Source organism: Salmo salar, chromosome 09, assembly GCF_965601325.2.
Source record: "Salmo salar chromosome 09, fSalSal1, whole genome shotgun sequence".
NCBI lineage: Eukaryota > Metazoa > Chordata > Actinopteri > Salmoniformes > Salmonidae > Salmo > Salmo salar.
This window is the reverse complement of record NC_138299.1, coordinates 34,149,843-34,173,440: the sequence shown is the minus strand read 5'-3', so window position 1 is coordinate 34,173,440 and position 23,598 is coordinate 34,149,843. Positions and strand designations below refer to the sequence as shown.

Here is a 23,598-nt window from a genome sequence, read left to right as displayed (position 1 = left end):
CTGCCCTGCGCACCGGGTAGGCCAACTGTTGCCATTTTGAACCATTTCATGTGTCTGAAGGTACAAACTCTGCCTTCCCGGCGGGCCCAGGGAGGCCTACCTCTAGCCTCTCGGATGGCTTAGATGACCTTGTCTGCAGTATCGTTGCAGGCATAAAAGAAAGCTCCAGCTAAGTTGATACTGTGAGATTTCAAAATGTTTAAAACCATAACTAGAGAGATTATCAATGAATACAGCAAAGAGCTGCTGTTTTTGAGTGAGTTCATGTTTAAGTTATAAGCCATAAAAAGCGCCTTCTGCCTTTTTCCACTCAGCGCTACAACAAGCACTGCAGCAGTAATGAATGAGTAGGATTTTTTTATTTATTTTTACCTTTATTTAACCAGGTAGGCCAGTTGAGAATAAGTTCTCATTTACAACTGCGACCTGGCCAAGATAAAGCAAAGCAGTGCGACAACAACACAGTTACACATGGGATAAACAAACGTACAGTCAATAACACAATAGAAAAATATATGTACAGTGTGTGCAAATGTAGTAAGTTAAGGGAGGTAAGGCAATAAATCTGCCATAGAGGTGAAGTAATTACAATTTAGCATTAATACTGGAGTGATAGATGTGCAGATGATGATGATGTGCAAGTAGAGATACTGGGGTGCAAAAGAGCAAAAATAAATAAATAACAAAATGGGGATGAGGTAGTTGGGTGTGCTGTGTACAGGGATCGGTAAGCTGCTCTGACAGCTGATGCTTAAAGTTAGTGAGGGAGATATGTCTCCAGCTTCAGTGACATTTGCAATTCGTTCCAGTCATTGGTAACAGAGAACTGGAAGGAAAGGTGGCCAAAGTAGGAATTGGCTTTGGGGATAACCAGTGAAATATACCTGCTGGAGCGTGTGCTACGGGTGGGTGTTGATATCGTGACCAGTGAGCTGAGATAAGGCGGGCTTTACCTAGTAAAGACTTTTAGATGACCTGGAGCCAGTGGGTTTGGCAACGAATATGTAGCGAGAGCATACAGGTCGCAGTGGAGGGTAGTATTTGGTGACAAAACGGATGGCACTGTGATAGACTACATCCAGTTTGCTGAGTAGAGTGTTGGAGGCTATTTTGTAAATGACATCGCCGAAGTCGAGGATCGGTAGGATAGTCAGTTTTACGAGGGTATATTTGGCGTCATGAGTGACGGAGGCTTTGTTGCAAAATAGGAAGCCGATTTTTGGATTGGAGATGCTTAATGTGAGTCTGGAAGGAGAGTTTACAGTCTAACCAGACACCTAGGTAGTTGTCCACATATTCTATGTCCGAACCGTCCAGAGTAGCGATGCTAGTCGGGCAGGCGGGTGCGGGCAGCGATCGATTGAAGAGCATGCATTTAAAAGCAGTTGGAGGCCATGGAAGAGTGTTGTATGGCATTGAAGCTCATTTGGAGGTTTAAGTGTCCAAAGAAGGAAGGGCCAGATGAATACAGAATGGTGTCATCTGCGTAGAGGTAGATCAGAGAATCACCAGCAGCAAGAGCAACATCATTGAGAGAGATATAGATATAGACAGACAGACCGACAAAAGTGTCGGTCTGAGATTTGAACCCTGTGGCACCCCCATAGAGACTGCCAGAGGTCTGGACAACAGGCCCTCCGATTTGACACACTGAACTCTCTGAGAAGTAATTGGTAAACCAGGCGAGGCAGTCATTAGAGAAACCAAGGCTGTTGAGTCTGCTGATAGGAATACAGTGATTGACACAGTCGAAAGCCTTGGCCAGGTCGACGAATACAGCTGCACAGTATTGTCCCTGGCCAAGGCTTATATCGTTTAGGACCTTGATCGTGGCTGAGGCGCACCCATGACCAGCTCGGAAACCAAATTGCATAGTGGAGAAGGTACGGGGGGATTCAAAATGGTCGGTGATCTGTATTTGTTAACTTGGCTTTCGAAGATTTTAGAAAGGCAGGGCAGGATGGATATAGGTCTATAACAGTTTGGGTCTAGAGTGTCTCCCCCTTTGAAGAGGAGGATGAGTGCGGCAGCTTTCCAATCTTTGGGGATCTCGGGCGATACGAAAGAGGTTGAATAGGCTAGTAATAGGGGTTGCAACAATTTCGGCTGATAATTTTAGAGGGTCCAGATGATTCTAGCCCAGCTGATTTGTAGGGATGCAGTTCTTTCCGAACATCTGCTGTCTGGATTTGGGTGAATGAGAAATGGGGGGGGGGGGGACTTGGGCAAGTTTCTGCGGGGGGTACAGAGCTGTTGGTAGGGGTAGCTAGGTGGAAAGCATGGCCAGCCGTAGAGATGCATATTGAAATTCTCGATTATCGTGGATTTATCGGTAGTGACAGTGTTTCCTAGCCTCTCCTAGTACAGTGGGCAGCTGAGCTGGGAGGAGGTGCTCTTATTCTCTATGGACTTTAGAGTGTCCCAGAACTTTTTTGAGTTTGTGTTGCAGGAAGCAAATTTCTGCTTGAAAAAGCTAGCCTTGGCTTTTCTAACTGCCTGTGTATATTGGTTTCTAACTTCCCTGAAAAGTTGCATATCACGGGGGCTGTTCGATGCTAATGCAGAACACCACAGGATGTTTTTGTGCTGGTCAATGGCAGTCAAGTCCGGGGTGAACCACGGGCTATATCTGTTCTTTGTTCTACTTTTTTTTTTTTTTTAAATGGGGCATGCTTATATACGATGGTGAGGAAAGCACTTTTTAAAGAGCAACCAGGCATCCTCTACTGACGGGATGAGGTTAATGTCCTTCCAGGATACCTGGGCCAGGTCCATTAGAAAGGCCTGCTCGCTGAAGTGTTTTAGGGAGCGTTTGACAGTGATGGTCGTTTGACCGCGGACCCATTATGGACGCAGGCAATGAGGCAGTGATCACTGAGATCCTGGTTGAAGACAGAGGTGTATTAGGAGGGCAAGTTGGTCAGGATGATATCTGAGGGTGCCCATGTTTATGGATTTAGATTTGTACCTGGTAGGGTCCTTGATAATTTGTGTGAGATTGAGGGCATCTAGTTTAGATTCTAGGATGGCCGGTGTGTTAAGCATGTCCCAGTTTAGGTCACCGAACAGTACGAACTCCCATCTTCAATCAATTCACATATGGTGTCCAGGGCACAGCTGGGGGCTGAGGGGGGTGTCTATAACAAGTGGCAATGGTGTGAGACTTGTTTCTGGAAAGGTGGATTTTTAAAAGTAGAAGCTCTAATTGTTTGGGCACAGACCTGGATAGTATGACAGAACTCTGCAGGCTATCTCTGCAGTAGATTGCAACTCCACCCCCTGGCAGTTATATCTTGTTGGAAAATGAAATTTCAGCATTTTTGGTGGCCGGCCTTAGCCAGGATTCAGATGGGCTAAGACATCAGGGTTGGCGGAGTGTATCGATAGGCTTGCGTTATTAGTGGCTTGGGTATTTTTTTAAACTTCAATGAACATTTCACTTTCTCTGTTCATAGGAGTAACAACATGAATTTGTTCATGAGGCAGAAATAATGCGGTGCAACTCGAGTTTCACCATGAGCTGGAAGATGGTGTCCGTTTTTTGGTCAGTGGAGGAAAGGGATAGTGGAGTGATGTTGAGAAGCAGGCCCTCAGTCTGCTGTGCTCTCCCTCCACTAAGACTGACCATATCCAGGCACCATCCACCCAGTAAAATAAATAGCAAATTAATAAAAATGTATGCTCACTCAGCTGTACTTCACAAGTAATACAACAATGGATATATTACCGGTGTGATCATATAGCATGCCTCAAATTATGAAATATAATTTTAAAAAATGGCCTGAACAACAATGCATTCATTGGCAGGGCAATTCAAGCAAAGCCAATATGTGGTGATAAGGTTTTGGGCCTATAGCTTACTGCACAAACCTCATTGCCACAGTACTGTTTTTAATTGGTTAATGTTGCATAGGCTTACGTTTTTTTCAAGTCATATTAAAAAATAATCTGTGCGGTAGATCTCGGCTTGCATTTTGACTGAAAGTTATCTTGACTCAGAACAGTGTTCACCAACCTTTTTCTAAAGTTTTCCCTGTTAACACTATCAACATTTCCATTTACTGTGGCAATTGTGATTGTGTTGATTCAATGTTAGCCATTTTCAATGCAACATATCAAATAAAACAAACAATGCAAGAGATTTTATTGTAGGCAGAACATATCAGAGTAGGATTCTATTGCAATGACACGCATGACTCAACCTGTAGTTTATGCAACACTGGTCTATATAAAGTATGCAAATAGACCATTGCCATATGGATTTGTGCCATTTACTTTGAACTGGACTGTGTTTACAGCATGAGCGGTCATGAGTAGATGCGCTGGTTTTGAGATCAAAGCAGAGGCTGCATGTAGCCACGTGTTCATATCCTTTGCTAGTTAGTGAGTTATTAGCTAAGTTATAGATCATTTGTTGTCAGGAATAGGGGAGTGATTGCTTCCTACAAGAGCACAAAAGGTGTACGTTTCTAGACATCTTTGAAAAGTGAGTCAGGTGAAGTTCTTTTATTTTTTTCTTAAAGGGACAGTGTTGTATTTTGAAACGGGCTTGAATAAATCAAGTCGGCAGAGGGTAGCATAATTTGTCTGCTTCTTTGTAATAATGGTATGGGAATAATAGTGCATTTTATTTTGTAAAGTGGTTTCTTGCATCAACCACATTTTCAGTTGCGTCTGAAAGGCAAAGTGGATAAACAGGTAAATGTCAAGCCCTGCATGTTTTTTTCAAAAGTCTCATGGAATGTAGGCCTACATTGAATATCTCACATTGGCTGCTACTGTAGGCTGAACGATAGAACAGTTTTTTTTTTCTCCCCATGTTAAAATGTTATGGGATGCATTTTCTCCATTGTTTTTGATGGTAGGTCACTCTGGTAGGTCACTCTGGTAGGCCTTAATTATGATCAAATAGCCACAGTAGCCAACTTGGTCACCGTTATAACTGTAACTTAAAGTGGGTACAGCCTCAGTGTTCAAAGTAAATGCACGCTGGAAGTTGGACAGACTTTTCACAACGTTCAAGTCTGCACTCAGCAGACCTGAAATTTGCTCCATGCCGGAAAAAATTGGAGGGGACATGGTCAGAGGCCTTTATCTGAGCATATTTTAACTAGGGCTGAGCACTTAGTGCTTACTTGAGGTCAGTTCGATTTATTTAAATAATCACTGATTTTGATTGTTTGGGTTGAATTCTGTAACAATAAAACAATTAATACAAGTCCTGTGATGGTAGTGATTGCCCATTACTGCTTATCACTAATTAACCATTTATTCGCATTACTTTTAATTTATTTTATTTGACTTTATTTAATTACTAGTCATCTCTATAGAGCTGCTTCCTATGCTGTCTGACAAAATCACTATTTTGTAGTTCTTCAAACTAAGGCATACTTTTATGACTGCTGAATACCAACTATCAGTCACTTAGATGATGTGTTTTCAGGGAGAGATACCTCGCCAAGCAACAGCTGCTCTGTATATCCCCTCACGATCACGAATTCCTCTTCCATACCAGGCATAAAAAAAAACAGACCGGACAAGTAGCTGCACAATGGCTTATGGTCATTGTAGGTAGTTTAGCGCATAAAATGAAGAATATTGGCCTGTTGGCAACTACAACTCCCTTCTACATCACACAGGCTGGATCTGATTCATCTTTAGAGATTGAGCTCACAGAAAAAAAAATTGAATTCAAATAATTGAATCGATGTCAGTCAGTTGTTTTAAAAACTGAAAAATAAGACATTTTGGTTAATCTCGCAGCGCTACTTTCAACAGACCTTATCTGCCAGCCAGGCAGGGAATGAGTGCTCCCTGTGATTTAATGTCTGCTGTGACCTGTATTTTTCACTCTAAACTGGTCATTTGAACAGTCCTCGCTTATTATCTTTTAGGGTTTAGCACTTTTTGATTATGTTTGACATACAAATTGATATCTCTTGACTCTCATGGCAAAACATTGCCTCACCTTATTTCCCCTCCAACAGGTGACGAAGACTCTAAAAAGGACCAGAAGGCAAAGAAGAAGGAGAAGAAAGATGAGGATCAACACAGTGAAGGTAAGGATGATAGGAAGCAAGAAAGGCAAAATGAAATCTTGTACTTTTTCCTCTAGCATAACGGATTTGATGGTCTTACTCAAGACTGGTTGTACCCCAATAAAGGTAACCTGAAATTAGATGACAATATACAGTGAGAGGAAAAAAGTATTTGATCCCCTGCTGATTTTGTACGTTTGCCCACAGACTGATCATTTCTTTGTTAATCATTTTAATGGTAGGTTAATTTGAACAGTGAGAGACAGAATAACAACAAAAAATCAATGTAAAAAATGTTATAAATTGATTTGCATTTTAATGAGGGAAATAAGTATTTGACCCCTCTGCAAAACATGACTTAGTACTTGGTGGCAAAACCCTTGTTGGCAATCACAGAGGTCAGACGTTTCTTATAGTTGGCCACCAGGTTTGCACACATCTCAGGAGGGATTTTGTCCCACTCCTCTTTGCAGATCTTCTCCAAGTCATTAAGGTTTCAAGGCTGACGTTTGGCAACTCGAACCTTCAGCTCCCTCCACAGATTTTATATGGGATTAAGGTCTGGAGACTGGCTAGGCCACTCCAGGACCTTAATGTGCTTCTTCTTGAGCCACTCCTTTGTTGCCTTGGCCGTGTGTTTTGGGTCATTGTCATGCTGGAATACCCATCCACGACCCATTTTCAATGCCCTGGCTGAGGGAAGGAGGTTCTCGCCCAAGATTTGACGGTACATGGCCCCGTCTATCGTCCCTTTGATGCGGTGAAGTTGTCCTGTCCCCTTAGCAGAAAAACACCCCCAAAGCATAATGTTTCCACCTCCATGTTTGACGGTGGGGATGGTGTTCTTGGGGTCATAGGTAGCATTCCTCTTCCAAACACGGCGAGTTGAGTTGATGCCAAAGAGCTCCATTTTGGTCTCATCTGACCACAACACTTTCACCCAGTTGTCCTCTGAATCATTCAGATGTTCATTGGCAAACTTCAGACGGGCATGTATATGTGCTTTCTTGAGCAGGGGGACCTTGCGGGCGCTGCAGGATTTCAGTCCTTCACGGCGTAGTGTGTTAACAATTGTTTTCTTGGTGACTATGGTCACAGCTGCCTTGAAATCATTGACAAGATCCTCCCGTGTAGTTCTGGGCTGATTCCTCACCGTTCTCATGATCATTGCAACTCCACGAGGTGAGATCTTTCATGGAGCCCCAGGCCGAGGGAGATTGACAGTTCTTTTGTGTTTCTTTCATTTGCCAATAATTGCACCAACTGTTGTCACCTTCTCACCAAGCTGCTTGGCGATGGTCTTGTAGCCCATTCCAGCCTTGTGAAGGTCTACAATCTTGTCCCTGACATCCTTGGAGAGCTCTTTGGTCTTGGCCATGGTGGAGAGTTTGGAATCTGTTTGATTGCTTCTGTGGACAGGTGTCTTTTATACAGGTAACAAGCTGAGATTATGAGCACTCCTTTTAAGATTGTGCTCCTAATCTCAACTCGTTACCTGTATAAAAGACACCTGGGAGCCAGAAATCTTTCTGATTGAGAGGGGGTCAAATACTTATTTCCCTCATTAAAATGCATATCAATTTATAACATTTTTGACATGTTTTTCTGGATTTTTTTGTTATTATGTCTCACACTGTTCAAATAAACCTACCAATAAAATTATAGACTGATCCTTTCTTTGTCAGTGGGCAAACGTACAAAATCAGCAGGGGATCAAATACTTTTTTCCCTCGCTGTATAATAATTAATTATATATTTTAAGGGAATTAGTGAGTGATTGCTGTTGATCTGACAGTTTGTCTCCCCTCTGAGTGCTGTGACAGTGGTGGGGTGGTGAAGACTGTTGGCTTATTGTAGATGATGGAGAGGAGTGTTGCATTCTGTGACATGTTTCAAGTTTTTTATGTCATGTGCACAAGAAAAGTGAAATGCCTTTCTTGCGAGCTCTAAACCCAATAATGTAGTAATCAATGTAGCACTAAAAATAACAAGGTAGAACAAAAACACACGAAGGTAAGAAGCTATATGCAGGAATACTGTAGTGTTGGCGGTAGAAATGTATAGGGGTAAGGTGACTAGGCATCAGGATATATGATAAACAATAGCAGTGTGTGAGTCCTGTGTAACAATAAAATACAAGGGTGGGTCAACTCAGTCCTTGTAGCTCTTTAGCAGTCTTATGGCTTTGGGATAGATTCTGTTCAGGACTCTTGGTGTCAGACTTGATGTACCACTAGCCATGCGGAAGCAGAAAGGACAGTCTATGGCTTGGGTGGCTGCATCTTCTGGGCCTTCCGGTCTCTCTTCTCTCTCTGAACCTCAGACGGTAGGGATGGTGGTCGGGTCTAGGGATAGGCACGGATATTTGAATAGCCAAATGGACGTCAGTATTTGATTACTTGTGAGTATACTTTTTTTTTTTTTTTAATAAGAGGCCTATTTTTAAGAAATGTAATTATCGACGAGACAGTGCTACATACAAGGATAGATCATGATATTAGACATTTTAATGAAACAGGTTGACTGAGTGCGCCCTGATAAAGTAAGATGTACTGGTCGACAACACACTTGGTGCATGTAGCTTTTTGTCTGACGATCAAAGCAGCACTACTGTCAGAGGCTCCTTGTGTAGCAAGTGAAGTGGGAGGTTTCTAATCGATTCAAAAAGGAATAAATATTACAGAAATAAGTTGGCTAAATGAGAAGTAGTAGGCTGCAATGATCAACCAACAGGTAGGCTGTTTTTTAATATGAATGGATGTGGGGAGTGCAGCCTTAAGTTAGCCAGCTAGCAAGGCTAAGTAACTAACTGGCTAGTGTAGTTAGCTAGCTTCTTTAACCTATCGCAGCAAGTTTGTCTAACTTGCGCAAATAGGTTTGGCTACTTTCTCTCTCCTTCCGTGTCAGACACACTGGCCCCTGCTCATCTCGCACCCCTCCCCACCATCTGTGCTGAAACGAGTGCACCTCCGCGTGAGCGAGAACCCATTGCAGTAGGAAAAGTTGTTTCTTTTAAACGCATGTATTTCAACTATCCGGATATCTGAAATACATTGTGACATCTTAAATGCCCATCCCTAGTTGGGTGGTGAATACTACTGTAATAATGTCTGTCTGTGTGTGTCTTCTCTCTCTGACCAGACGGTAGTGACGGGGTGGTGAATACTACTGTAATAATGTCTGTCTGTGTGTGTCTTCTCTCTCTGACCAGACGGTAGTGACGGGGTGGTGAATACTACTGTAATAATGTCTGTCTGTGTGTGTCTCTTCTCTCTCTGACCAGACGGTAGTGACAGTGGTCGGGTGGTGAAGACGGTCCAGGAGCGTTGGAGGGAGTCTCTGCTGGGTTGTTCCAGCATGTCCCAGGTCTTCCTCCACCTCTCCACCCTGGAGCGCAGTGTCATCTGGGCGAAGTCCCTGCTCAACGCCCGCTGTAAGGTCTGTCGCAGGAAGGGAGATGCAGAGAACATGCTGCTGTGTGACTGCTGCGATCGAGGACACCACATCCACTGTGTCCGCCCCAAACTCAAGGTAGGATGGATGATGCTTTTCTTCACACATGGCCTATGGATACCCTGTGTTTCCCCTACAATGTTAATGGTGGGGAAAGCACCCTCTGCCCCCCCCCCCCCCTTAAAATAATTGGAACTATATCGATACAATTGGTATGAAACCTTTTTGAGGTTCATTTGGGGACCCTGTTGTCTTATAAAGTAACCTGCTGAAAGGGTGTAGTTCCCGGTCGCCTGTAACTCTGCTGTCTACTGTACCGGTGTAATCTAAACCTCTTTGCTCTGTGTTGTGTCCAGGCCGTCCCAGAAGGGGACTGGTTCTGCCCGGAGTGCCGTCCCAAACAGCGAGCCAACCGCCTCCCCTCCCGCCAACGGCCCTCTGTCGACTCTGAGGAATTGGAGGAAGAGGAGGAGGACTCTGAGGAAGGAGACTCTGGGGAGGAGACGACGGAGGAGGAAGAGGAGAAGAGGTGTGTTCTGGGCGTCACTGTACTTCATTGGGTTGATATTAGGCAGACCCCGTTTAGGCTGTTGGTCGACCGAGACTTCTTTAGTCAAGTAGTCACAAATTATATATATTTTTGTAGTTCAAAACACCTGTCTAATTTGCGCCTTTCTCAGTGGACTAATCCATTGTGGAGGCCGTGGGGATGGCACAGTCCATCACTCCAAGACGTGCTACTGAAGTTGTACGTGTTGCTATTACATAAGAACAATGGTGCAACCGAAATAAAAAATATTTATTCTATAACAAATGCGCTTTCTCCTGCGTTAGTGGTCGCTGTCCACGGTTCTGACACGTAATCTTCAGTATGCAGTTGAATTGGCGCCTTTCCCTATATGTTGCTATGTGCATAATAGCGAAGTTAACCAGTATATCGGTGTTGAGAACAATACGGCGTGGCAGCAACGAAGTGAGGAAATGGGCCTTGCCTTAATTGTCTAAGAAAATTTAGGAGAGGAAACCCCAATTTTAATTAGGTCTATTATCCAATAACCTAACTGTTTAATTTGCCTGGCTTTATAAATCCATATATATAGTTGCAGTGTTTACATACACCTTAGCCAAATATATTTAAACTCAGTTTTTCACAATTCCTGACATTGAATCCGAGTAAAAAAATCCCTGTCTTAGGGCAGTTAGGATCACCATTTTATTTTAAGAATGTGAAATGTCAGGATAATAGTAGAGAGTGATTTATTTCAGCTTTTATTTCTTTCAGCACATTCCCAGTGCGTCAGAAGTTTACATGCACTCAATTAGTATTTGGTAGCATTGCCTTTAAATTGTTTCACTTGGGTCAAATGTTTCAGGTAGCCTTCCACAAGCTCCCCACAATAAGTTAGGTGAATTTTGTCCCATTCCTCCTGACAGAGCTGGTGTAACTGAGTCAGGTTTGTAGGCCTCCTTGCTCGCACATGCTTTTTCAGTTCTGCCCTCAAATTTTCTATAGGATTGAGGTCAGGGCTTTGTGATGGCCACTCCAATACCTTGACTTTGTTGTCCTTAAGCCATTTTGCCACAACTTTGGGAGTATGCTTGAGATCATTGTCCATTTGGAAGACCCATTTGCGACCAAGCTTTAACTTCCTGACTGATGTCTTGATGTTGCTTCAATATATCCACATAATTTTCCTGCCTCATGATGCCATCTATTTTGTGAAGTGCACCAGTCCCTCCTGCAGCAAAGCACCCCCACAACATGATGCTGCCACCCCCGTTCTTCACGGTTGAGATGGTGTTCTTTGGCTTGCAAGCGTCCCCCTTTTTCCTCCAAACATAACGATGGTCATTATGGCCAAGGAGTTCTATTTTTGTTTCATCAGATCAGAGGACATTTCTCCAAAAAGTACGATCTTTGTCCCCATGTGCAGTTGCAAACCGTAGTCTGGCTTTTTTATGCCGGTTTTGGAGCAGTGGCTTCTTCCTTGCTAAGCGGCCTTTCAAGTTATGTCAATATAGGACTCCTTTTACTGTGGATATAGATACTTTTGTACCCGTTTCTGCCAGCATCTTCACAAGGTCCTTTGCTGTTGTTCTGGGATTGTTTTGCACTTTTCGCACCAATGTATGTTCATCTCTAGGAAACAGAAAGCGTCTCCTTCCTGAGCGGTATAACGGCTGCGTGGTCCCATGGTGTTTATACTTGCGTACTATTGTTTGTACAGATGAACGTGGTACCTTCAGGCGTTTGGAAATTGCTCCCAGGGACGAACCAGACTTGTGAAGGTCTACAATTTTTTTTTAATCTGAGATCTTGGCAGATTATTATTTGATTTTCCAATGATGTCAAGTAAAGAGGCACTGAGTTTAAAGGTAGGCCTTGAAATACATCCACAAATACACCTCCAAATGACTCAAATGATGTCAATTAGCCTATCAGAAGCTTCTAAAGCCATGATGTCATTTTCTGAAATTTTCCAAGCTGTTTTAAAGGCACAGTCAACTTAGTGCATGTAAACTTTTGACCCACTTGTGATACGGTGAATTATAAGTGAAATAATCTGTCTGTAAACAATAGTTGGAAAAATGACATCATGCACAAAGTAGATGTTCTAACCAACTTATCTAAACTATAGTTTGTTAACAAGAAATTTGTGGAGTGGTTGAAAAACGAGTTTTAATGACTCCAACCTAAGTGTATGTAAACTTCAGACTTCAACTGTATCTACAGAAATAAGGCGTATCCTGTTTTGTGTTTGTTTAATAGTCTACTGATTCTGCGAGGACCAAGCCTCACAACCACATGTCAGATAAAGCAATTTCACAAATTCGTCTTTTGTCATATCTTTGCTATGCTGTAATAAAGGCTTTAAAAATATATATAATAATTTAACAAACTCTGGTATTATAATTGATTTAGTGTTTACACTGTTCCAAGTGGTCAGAAAAGTAATATTGGCATCTAACAGCACTTAATAATATGTACGCAGCTCTTGCTCCTATACCCTCCTTTTTCATGATCTCCTTATTGTTATTACAATAATTATAATCTGTAGCCCTAAGAGTGCGTCTGGTTTAGACTTAATACTGTAATTTACGCCTATTTCAATATAGGCTACTGTATCAATTATTCCTTCATGTAATCACTCAGCATGCATGCTTTGAAATGCAATCAAGCATTTTTGTTTTTAAAATGCAATAACAAAGGAAGCCTTGAATAATTAGCCTAAACAATAAATGTTTTTTGTCTTTGCTGTAATAAAGGCTTCATAAAAAATATAATTAGGACAGTCTATGGTACTTATAATTTCTGTGTTTACACTGTTCCAAATGCTCAATTATTATTTTTTTTATTGTAATCTGACCGCACTTGTTTGGCACATATAATCCTCATGCAGCACTTGCTCCCATAACCTCCTTTCCACAACTAAGTAAAATGTCTTACCCAGATCTAACTTCCCCCTTCCCTCCTGAGCAACCAGTAAACATTCATGTTTCGAGTTTATTTTTCATGTCCACTGCATCCATTTTGCTGTCACGTATAGAGTTTATAACCAATTTATTAATGCGATTATGATAGGCTATAGGTCAGGCCTTATTGGTCACGAGCATGCAATGCACACATTTCAAACAAAGAGCGCAAATGTTGAGGGAATAAGGAATATTTTTCCTAAACAAATGACGGATTTCGGTAACAGAACTTTTCAGTCCAGAAATAACAAACTAAATGGCTGTAATTATGTTGCAGCTTCAGCACAGACGGCGAGATAAACACATGCTGTGCTGCCTGTCAGATGCAGCAGGGAGGAGCGAGACCACATGCGCCAGACACACTCGCTGTCTTTTTTGTTTCCTTTTGAGCCATTTGTGTGTCATTATTTCATCAAACGGTGCACTTAAAGCATTAGACAAGCTCAGTGCATAGGTGTCTATATCGATTGATCGAAAGAACAAACTACTCTCGGTCAACCAAGATTTTTGTTGTACAGCCGTAGTTTCTATTAAATTGAATACTTTAAAACAATAAAAACAACCCAACACATTTAGTTTATTCAGATATCTGAAGTTTCCCTCCCACAATTCTGTCTCCCTCTTCTCCTTTTAGTGCCGCTAAAAAGGTCCGGACTGCTGTGAAGCCTCCTGTGCCTACTACCAAAGGAAGTCGGTTGAACAGCAGGACCAACTCAAGTCATTCCACCCCCCGGAGCCAGCAGACCACCCCCAAACAGGCCCTCTCAGCTGGGAAGGGAGCCGCTTCCAGGTCCTCAGGGAAGAAGCCCACCCCAGTCTCCAATAAGCCCTCCCCAGTCTCCAACGGCAGACCTCCACCACGGCCAGGCAGCAGAGTCAGCTCCCGGCTCAGTCATGAGATATTGGCAACCAACGGTACCTCTAGCAGGCCAGGCAGCCAGCCTGCTCCATCTCCCTCTCTGGCAGTCTCCCGTAAAAGACCAATCTCAGGTAAGACCAGTTAAGACAGTGGAGGGGGAGATGGAAGAGGGTTGTGTTGGGTGATTTAAAAATACAAAAATGTGTTCTTGTAAAGTAGTGTGTCAACATGATGTGCCAGGGTCTTTATATTGCTGAAGATGTAATGCAAAAAAAATGTATGTCTGTATAGAAGTGTTGAATGTTAATTTTGTCATGTATCAATTACACAACTTCCCTCTAGTTGGGGCTTTCTCACTTACTGTGCTCATCTTTGGGTTTATATTCTCCTTCCGCTGTTTCTCCAGCAGAGGTCTCCCACAAGCCCAGGCTGGTCCTGACTCCCTCAGTCTCAGGTTCTTCTTCCAATCGCCGCAGCTCAGGGAGGAACCTAGGAGTCCATGAGCTGTCTGCCTGCGAGCAGTTGACTGTAGAGCTAGTCAGACATGAAGACAGCTGGCCCTTCATGAAACTGGTGTCTAGGACACAGGTAATACATGACTTAAAGGCTGATAGGAGAGGCACGCAGAGCGACATGCATGCATTTAGAAAAAACAGCACACACACATGCAAGCACTTCTATGAATACGTTTTCCTATACTTTTACATAACTAGCTACGTCACTAGTGACACGCATACAGTGCCTTCAGAAAGTATGATTATACCCCTTGACTTATTCCAAATTTTTGTTATTACAGCCTGAATTCAAAATGGATTCAATTGATTTGTTTCTCACCCATCTGCCACATAATGATAAAGTGAAAACATGTTTTTTGAAATGTTTGCACGTTTATTGAAAATTAAATCCAGAAATATCTTATTTACATAAGAATTCACACCTCTGAGAGTAAATACTTTTGTAAAAGCACATTTGGCAGTGATTACAGCTGGGAGTCTTTCAGGGTAAGTCTCTAAGAGCATTCCACACCTGGATTGTGCAACATTTACCCATTTATTCTTTTCAAAATTCTGCAAGCTCTGTCAAATTGGTGTTTGGTCATTGCTAGACAACCATTTTCAGGTCTTGCTGTAGATTTAAGTCAACTGTAACTCTGCCACTCAGGAACCTTCACTGTCTTATTGGTAAGCGACTTTGGCCTTTGTGTGTTAGGTTATTGTCCTGCTGAAAGGTGTCTGGTGGAAAGCAGACTGAACCAGGTTTTCCTCTAGGACTTTACCTATACTTAGCTCCATTTCTTTTTATCCTTAACTCCCCAGTCCTTAACAATTACAAGCATACCCATAACATGATGCAGCCACCACTATGCTGGAGAATATGGTGATTGGTACTTAGTAATCTGTTGTGTTGGATTTGCCCCATACATAACACTTTGTATTCAGGAATAAAATAAATTGCTTTGACATTTTTTGCAGTGTTACTTTAGTGCCTTGTTGCAAAAAGGATGATGTTTTGGAATATTTTTATTTTGTAGAGGCTTCCTCTTTTTCACTCAGTTAGTATTGTGGATTAACTACAATGTTGATCTATTCTCCGTTTTCTTCTATCACAGCCATTAAACTTGAACTGTTTTATAGTCACCATTGGCATCATGGTGAAACCCTTGAGTGATTTCCTTCCTCTCCGGCAACTGAGTTAGGAAGGACGCCTGAATCTTTGTAGTGACACACAATCGAAAGGGTAATTAATAATTTCACCATGTTCAAAGGGGGATATTCAAAGTCTTTTTGTTTTTTTACCCATCTACCAATAGGTGCCCTCCTTTTGCAAAAACCTCCCTGGTCTTTGTGGTTGAATCTGTTTGTTTGAAATTCACTGCTCGACTGAGGGACCTTACTTACAGATAATTGTATGTGTGTGGTACAGAGATGAGGTAGTCATTCAAAAATCATGTTGAACACTATTGCACACAGTGAGTCCATGCAACTTAAAACCTCTTAAGGATCGGACCCTTTTTTTTCCATTTTTGCCTAAGATGACATACCCGTAGCTGTAGCTCAGGACCTGAAGCAAGGATATGCATATTCTTGAAACAGTTTGTGGAAATGGGAAATTAATGTAGGAGAATAACACATTAGATCTGGTAAAAGATAATACAAAGGGGGGGGGGAAACTTGTTAATTTTATTTTTTTCCCCCATCTTTGAAATGCAAGAGAAAGGCCATAAAGTATTATTCCAGTTTAGGCGCAATTTAGATTTTGGCCACTGTTCAGTTTTGACTGATCCAATGACCCATTGCATTTCTGTTCAAAATGTTGTATCAAGTCTGCCCAAATGTGCCTAATTGGTTTATTAATACATTTAAGTTCATAACTGCACTTTCCTCAAACGATAGCATGGTATTATTTCACTGTAATAGGTATTATAAATCGGACAGTACAGTTTTACATTAACAAGAATTTAAGCTTTCTGCCCATATCAGATGTCTATGTCCTGGGAATTGTTCTTGTTACTTACAACCTTATGCTAATCACATTAGCGCACGTTAGCTCAACCGTCCTGCGGGGGAGCACCGATCCTGTAGAGGTTTTAACTACTTCACTAGTCAACCTCAATACTACCTTGTTGTATTGCTTTGAGATTTGTGGATTGTTTTGTCTTTTTTAAATGACCTGATTTTGTCTCCTCACTTCTGCAGGTTCCAGACTACTTTGACATTATCAAAAAGCCCATTGCGCTGAGCACTATCCGAGAAAAGGTTAACAACTGTGCATATAAAACAGCCAGTAAGTTGATATTTTGCTTTTCTGTGTTAACTAACACATGTTTATGCCGTCATGTTTCTGTACTTCACCAGATGGGGACTTTTTTTCTCTCTCTCTCACAGCGGCATACGTTGAGGACGTGGAACTCATGTTCGCCAACTGTTTACAATACAACCCTCAGCACACAAATGAAGCTAAAGCAGGAGCAAGGCTCCAAGCCTTCTTCAACTCCGAGATCTCTAACCTGGGGCTGGCGGACCGGACCACTCCTCCACCGAAGCGGTCCCGGATGTAAAGCTGACTGACTGAAACTACTTGGTCGTATTCATTAATGCACACCGTAGCAAAATGTTTTTTGACATAAACAAGTTTATTGGACAAATTCAGGTAGTCCCTTCCTGTTTTGCTTTTGTCTTCATCCATTTGTTTTCTAGTGAATACCATCATTCATTGGAAAGTCTGAACATTCCCAAAGCATTGTGCAGTGTAATATCATTCCCTCAAGATAATGCAGGAACAACTATCTCGCTGTGAAAAGTATTTGCACTGAATATTTGAAAACTACTCTTTTCTATTCGTATTCACTCAGGGAAAACGAATTGTGGTTGGAAATAAGTGTTTAACAGTGCATTTTTATATTTTGTATCTTGTGAGCATTTCTACACTTTCTTTGTGCACATACTTTTCTTTGACCATTTCAGTTAATTTAGATGACTTGAGTATTAAGTTTAATATGGACAATTTTGCATTTGTTCGTTTCACAGTAAAAACTCATTTTGCATGGACTGTTTCAGGTTCCCATCTTTCAGGGAAACACTACACTGGAATCTGATTTACTGTTCCTTATTTCCTATAATTCATTGGTTATTTATTTTAGTTAAGCTAAGAACTTGCTTTAAATTATATTTTTATAGAACATGTTTGTTTTTGTAAAGAATTATTGGCCTAGTTTTTAGTTCAAACTATAGGAAACTGTTTGGGGTAGGGTTTAAATACTGAGTTTTGTCCCCATATCTTTCTCACCTCAGCTTTTGTATTTGCTATCGTGTATATTTTCTATATGTAAAAATAAATTCACTGTTTTAATATTTCTTGGTCAGCTCTCACTTGTGTTGCCAATCTCTGATGCATAAATATGAAGTGCATGAATATATTAAAGTCTATATTTTAGGTAATTTTTTTCTACACCTCAGAGATAAAATGGGCTCGATCTTTTGATAGGGTTTGAGAAATAACACCAACTTCCCCACCAGGAAAGTTAAGTTAAGTGTAGAAGTCCGCAAGTCAATTTAGCTTTATTGTCAACCGTATGTCACAGGACAAATTCCCCTTATCCCATTGCTGAGCCCGCCCGCCGCAAGTGCAGTGGCTCATACCACCCGGTCAGGACGTTCATTCCCATATCGCTATACCCCTAAAGATTTCACCACATAATAGCAAATCTCACGGGACCGACGATCTTACAACATGGTAGGATAATTTACTCTTCTAGTTGAGTGCTGAAGCTACTCTGGTAGTTTCTAGTTGAGTGATGATTTTAACTTTTTGTAACTTTGTTGCAACATTGGGTAGTGTTCGACAGTAACATTGGTTTGCTTGCTTACGCACCAACGTATTGATTGCTGGTTACAGTTCGACATTCCGCAGTGGTGAGCTATAGCTACAATGTTTGTTATATATATAAACGTGATTTCGTTTGTAAAATCAGTTCCAATTTAGGATTGTCACAGGGCCTGCATCCTCAGGCGGCCATTTTAACCTAATTATAGCGCAGTCCGCTATCTAACTGTAACGTTTCTCACTCTACTACTGACAGTTTACCTTCATGATCTGAAAGTTTAGCCAAGTTGGCTTGCTAGCTAATAACATAGCTACCTGATAGCGATTACCTTTTCTACACGACAAGCTACCTTTAATGATTGGGACAATCTAACGTCAACTTGTAATTGTCTTGCCTGCCTCCTGTTTTGTTTGATTGCACTCAAGCCAATACGCCCATGCGGATTTGCAAATTAATACTCTTCCCATAGCTACTGGTTTACTGTAGTGGGCCTAACCGACTAAACTCAACTATTTACAATATAGTTGAGTGGCGACGCACTGGTGCTCCGAAGTCACACAATTATTTCAGGACCCAAAAGACAAGTGTGCAATTGCAGTTTATCCTTTGCGTACTCAAATCAGTCGTTTTTAAAAACGTCATTTTCTGACGTCGTAGCTCCAGTCCGCCCATACTGATCGCACCTCAACACAGCTCGTGGAGTTGAGTTTAATCGGCTACGGTGGGCGTTGACACATGCACATGTTGCTATACACCAAGCGAGTTACCTGTCTCATTCACTGACGGTTGACAGTGTGGTGGTCACCAACTAGTCACTGGTCAGCGAGTTTCGTGCACTCTTTTGATATATTGAGGGTGGCTAATCAGCAGTCACCACTGTTGGAATGTCCTAATATTGCCACAGCTTGGCTTTCTGGTCCAATTGTCATCTTTAATAGAGAGAACACTTTGGCCAACTGACATAGCAGCCTATGTAGTAGCCCAAAGGCCGATAGATGGCGATATTGTTGATCCAAACGCATGTGTATGCAGTCGGTAATACACTCCAATACCCCGTGGACCGGTTCGTACCTAAAACGTTCTCCATTCAGGCCGAAAAGTCGTCGATTTCCTCCTTAACTACATTTACTGGCGAGAAGACCATTTCCACCACCATGATAATGTTACATCCTGATGTTGCGCCCTGCTTTCAGCCAGAGTTAACAACGGACTGCTGCAAGCTAATTGGCTGAACGCGATTCGCAACATCCAGGACCAGCATTCCTAGGCGCATTAGCGCTTTAGCGTTGTAGTGGAAATGTGTGTCTCATAAAGAAAGTACCCATATTTTACGTTTTTTAAGTCTACTCCAAGACAAAATAAAAAAGGTGAACAAATAAGAATCTATGCCTTTGCAGCCTGAATCGAGAATGTTTTAGGTACGAACCGGTCCGAGGGGGATATGAGTGTATTGCCGGCTGCATACAAAGCTTTTGGACGGTAAAATGAAACCATCAATACGCCATCTGCCGGCCTGCAGCCTATGCAAAATGACTCGGCATGTGTGGCGGTAGGTAGTGTCAGAGTAAAATGGTGTTGATTCGTTGTGAGTGTCAAAGGAAAGAAAGGCTATGATCAATGCTGCAGTCACTTGTTATTCTGTCTGCATGACTACTGGTAGCTAGCTACATACTGTATGTGTGAAGGTTTGTATTTGTAATACCTTGTTAAGGAAAGCATTTCCCATCTCCATGCTGTTAGCTATAGACCTAGATTCAATGTCCACATCATAAATAAACAGGATGTCTTTGCAGTCTTTAATATCAGCCATGTACCCTGTGTTTACTAGCTATTGAAGAGACGACAACAATAATCTAGGCTGCTATATCATCTGGTTCACATTTGAGTTCTAAATCACACCTTGAATGAACCTTGTATATCATTCTCCCCTCTTTCCACAGGCCTCAGGTGTCACTGTCAACGATGAAGTCATCAAGGTCTTCAATGACATGAAGGTCAGGAAGTCATCCTCTACCGAAGATGTAAAAAAGCGTAAAAAGGCTGTGCTGTTTTGCCTCAGCGATGACAAGAAGAAGATCATCGTAGAGGAGGGCAAGTGGATCCTCGTTGGTGACATTGGGGAGTCGGTGGACGACCCATACGCCTGTTTTGTCAAGCTTTTACCGCTCAACGATTGCAGATACGGCTTATACGATGCCACATACGAAACAAAAGAATCCAAGAAAGAAGACCTGGTATTTATATTTTGGTAAGTTTGTACGTTGCCCTTTGTTAGTTTGAAAGGTGCAAAGCTACTGTCAATAATGTTTCTTAAAAGCCTATATTCCCTAGCTTGGCTGGGGTGTCATTTGGTAGGCACTCTAGATCAGTGGCTGTGTCAACCACTGGTTCAATCGCTGGGATCTGACACCGAATTAGTCAATTCTTATTAAGTGTTGTCAGGAGGACCATAGCTTGGTGGTCCCTGGTATAAAAAGTTTGAGAAACATTGCTGCTGCTTTCATTTGTGTAGTATGGATTCCTATGGAATAAGCCGTTATTAGCTAGGCTTATTAAGTCATTGTGTTTCCTTCCTCATTCCAGGGCACCTGAGGGTGCGCCCTTGAAAAGCAAGATGATCTATGCTAGCTCTAAAGATGCCATTAAAAAGAAGTTCACAGGTAAGTGAAAATTGCTATATACAATCACTATTCCTGTATGTTTGACCCTATATTGAATGATCGTGTGGTTCAGTAATTTATTCAGGTGATGTCAGAGAATTTGCATGGTAAAAACTAGGCTATCTTATCAAAACTATCAATTATTAATAACTACGAGTTATTTTCTTTTCGTATTCATGTTCTATGAAAGTGTCGTGAATGTCTGGCGGTTCAAATTTTTCAAAATACCATTTAATTTCTACCCCATAGATCCATTGAAAGTTTAGAGAAGAATGTGTGGGATCAAACAAAATTCCCCCAGATTCCCCTGCAATTTTTGAAAGTGCTTCCTTAGTATTCAACACAACAGTATAAAACAGATGGGAATTAACTTGATATACTCCCCTTGGTTTTTTAGGTATCAAACACGAATGGCAAGTCAACGGATTAGACGACATCCAGGACCGCGCCACCCTGGCAGACAAGTTGGGAGGAAACGTGGTGGTATCACTCGAAGGGTTACCATTGTAAATGGGAAATACTACGTGCCATCTGGATTCCAGACGCTTTCATCTTAGCAGCTGTATCTATAGCATTTGAGTCTAAAGGAATAGCTTTAGCCTTTTTTGGTCTGTATTTTTTCCACACAATGGAAGGAGATCTCATTAACATATGCGGAAGCCTACAAGTTATTTTGCCAGACAACTTCTTCAAAAAAATCTGTGTATTTTTTTTATTTTTTTTAACCTTCAAGGAATGATCACACATCACGGGTTTTTCCAAACAAATATGAACAGCAACGCCACACTACCTGAGATTAATAACACTCCCACAACAAAAACATTAAGATTAGCACTGTTTTTGCGTTCTCTGCCACTTAAACAATGATGACTAAATGCTCAGTAGTGTAGGAAAATGTGAATGCTTTCTATAATGCCTTGACAGTCATATTCACTGCCCAGGTTACAGCTAATAGCAAGTATTTTGCACTCATGAGGTTTTCATAAGACTGACTTATTTATTTTCAATGTTCTATCTTATCCAATATGTTATTTGACATGGCAAAACACGTAATAGACTATGCATATACTAAGCACTTTGTTAATACACTACAAAAGTTTAGGCAAAAAGGTCAAGAATAACTAAAGAATATCTGTATTTATGTTAACTAGATAGAGATGTTACCGGTTTTCATTCCTTTTATCCATATGGACAAGAACAGATTAGTATTTGACTGTTCAATTGCCGCCTTACTTTCATTTGAATGTACAGGACACCACAGTAAAAAGGAGGGTTGGTGCTTGCAGTTTTTTTAACACTAAAAGAAAGATATTTCAAATATGTCAATAAAGATGGCAATATGTGCATTTGGAGCCTTAAGTGGAACATTGTTTTTGAGATTGGGTGAGGAGGTTGCCACTTTACAATAAAACCTTGTGGCAGATAACAAAAAGAAGTGTCTTTTGTTCTGTGTTGTCTGTCTGTGTACATCTGTTCATCAGGAGGGCTGGGTAACAATAAAGAGATACGCGACTGATTTCCTCTAACAGGAAATAGAAAAGATCTGGTCTACATGCTGTGTTCTGCTACATTGTACTGGTTAATGTTTTATTCAATTAAACCTGATGCAGTGGGTGACGATCTTCTTGGCTCAGTTCAGAACAGTACAATGTTACAGAACATTCGCATAGAAATATATTGTTTAGAATAGATAGCATTCTCTGTTGTGTAGAAGAAGGAATCATTTCAGGTCTATAATTTCTGTGTAAGGTGGTTTCTCTGATGCTTTTTATATGTAATGTCTACAGTCTTATGAGGGAAGCCAAACTATTAAGGCTATTTCTGTAGGAGTACAGTAAATCATTCATGACCGATCATACTGTATGTCATGATGAATTGGAGTACTGTCAACTGTTTTTATTTTATTTAACTAGGCATTTGGTATTTTATTATTGCAAAAGCATCAGCTGCTCTTCCTGGGGTCCACACAAAACATGAAACATAATACAAAATGACATAATACAGAACATCAATAAACAAGAACTGCTCAAGGACAGAACTACATACATTTTTAAAAAGGCACACGCAGCCTACATATCAATGCATACACACAAACTATCTAGGTCAAATAGGGGAGAGGCGTTGTGCCGCGAGGTGTTACTTTATCTGTTTTTTGAAACCAGGTTTGCTGTTTATTTGAGCATTATGAGATGGTAGGAAGTTCCATGCAATAAGGGCTCTAAATTATACTGTATGTTGTATTGAATTTTTTCTGGATTTGGGGACTATGAAAAGAGGTCTGGTGGGATAAGTGTGTGTCAGAGCAGTGTGTAAGTTGACTATGGAAACAATTTGAGATTTTCAACACAATGTTTCTTATAAAAAGAAGTGATGCAGTCAGTCTCTCAACTCTTAGCCAAGAAAGACTGGCATGCATAGTATTTATATCAGCCCTCTGATTACAATTAAGAGCAAAACGTGCCGCTCTGTTCTGGGCCAGCTGCAGCTTAACTAGGTCTTTCCTTGCCGCACTGGACTACACAAATGGACAATAATCAAGATTAGACAAAACTCGAGCCTGCAGAACTTGATTTTTGGAGTGTGGTGTCAAAAAAGCAGAGCATCTCTTTATTATGACTAGACCTCTCCCCATCTTTGCAACCATTGAATCTATATGTTTTGACCATGACAGTTTACAATCTAAGGTAATGCCAAGTAATTTAGTCTCCTCAACTTGTTCAACAGCCACACCATTCATTACCAGATTCAGCTGAGGGCTAGCACATAATGAATGATTTGTACCAAATACAA

General features: G+C 41.3%; 2 protein-coding genes across 6 annotated transcripts in view; both read left to right on the top strand.

The window, feature by feature from the left end:
• LOC106611229 (bromodomain adjacent to zinc finger domain protein 1A) overlaps nucleotides 1-17,675 on the top strand; it is a 38,598-nt gene extending 20,923 nt beyond the window's left edge. For 4 of the 5 annotated variants that reach the window (XM_014211219.3, XM_014211220.3, XM_014211222.3 and 1 more), the window contains exons 20-26: nucleotides 5,988-6,059; nucleotides 9,322-9,569; nucleotides 9,848-10,020; nucleotides 13,600-13,955; nucleotides 14,231-14,412; nucleotides 16,521-16,608; nucleotides 16,710-17,675. In XM_014211219.3, coding sequence (XP_014066694.1) covers nucleotides 5,988-6,059; nucleotides 9,322-9,569; nucleotides 9,848-10,020; nucleotides 13,600-13,955; nucleotides 14,231-14,412; nucleotides 16,521-16,608; nucleotides 16,710-16,882 — 1,292 coding nt within the window. In that variant the 3' untranslated portion in view covers nucleotides 16,883-17,675. The remainder of the gene's footprint in view (nucleotides 1-5,987; nucleotides 6,060-9,321; nucleotides 9,570-9,847; nucleotides 10,021-13,599; nucleotides 13,956-14,230; nucleotides 14,413-16,520; nucleotides 16,609-16,709) is intronic. The other variant, XM_045723601.2, reaches the window with a different exon arrangement.
• A 267-nt stretch (nucleotides 17,676-17,942) lies between these two features.
• Nucleotides 17,943-22,234, top strand: cf12 (cofilin 2). Its single transcript, NM_001139701.1, is given in 4 exon segments — nucleotides 17,943-18,057; nucleotides 20,089-20,396; nucleotides 20,732-20,808; nucleotides 21,206-22,234. Coding segments are annotated over 4 exon segments (501 nt in total). The 5' UTR covers nucleotides 17,943-18,054; the 3' UTR covers nucleotides 21,319-22,234.
• Nucleotides 22,235-23,598: the final 1,364 nt, after the last annotated feature.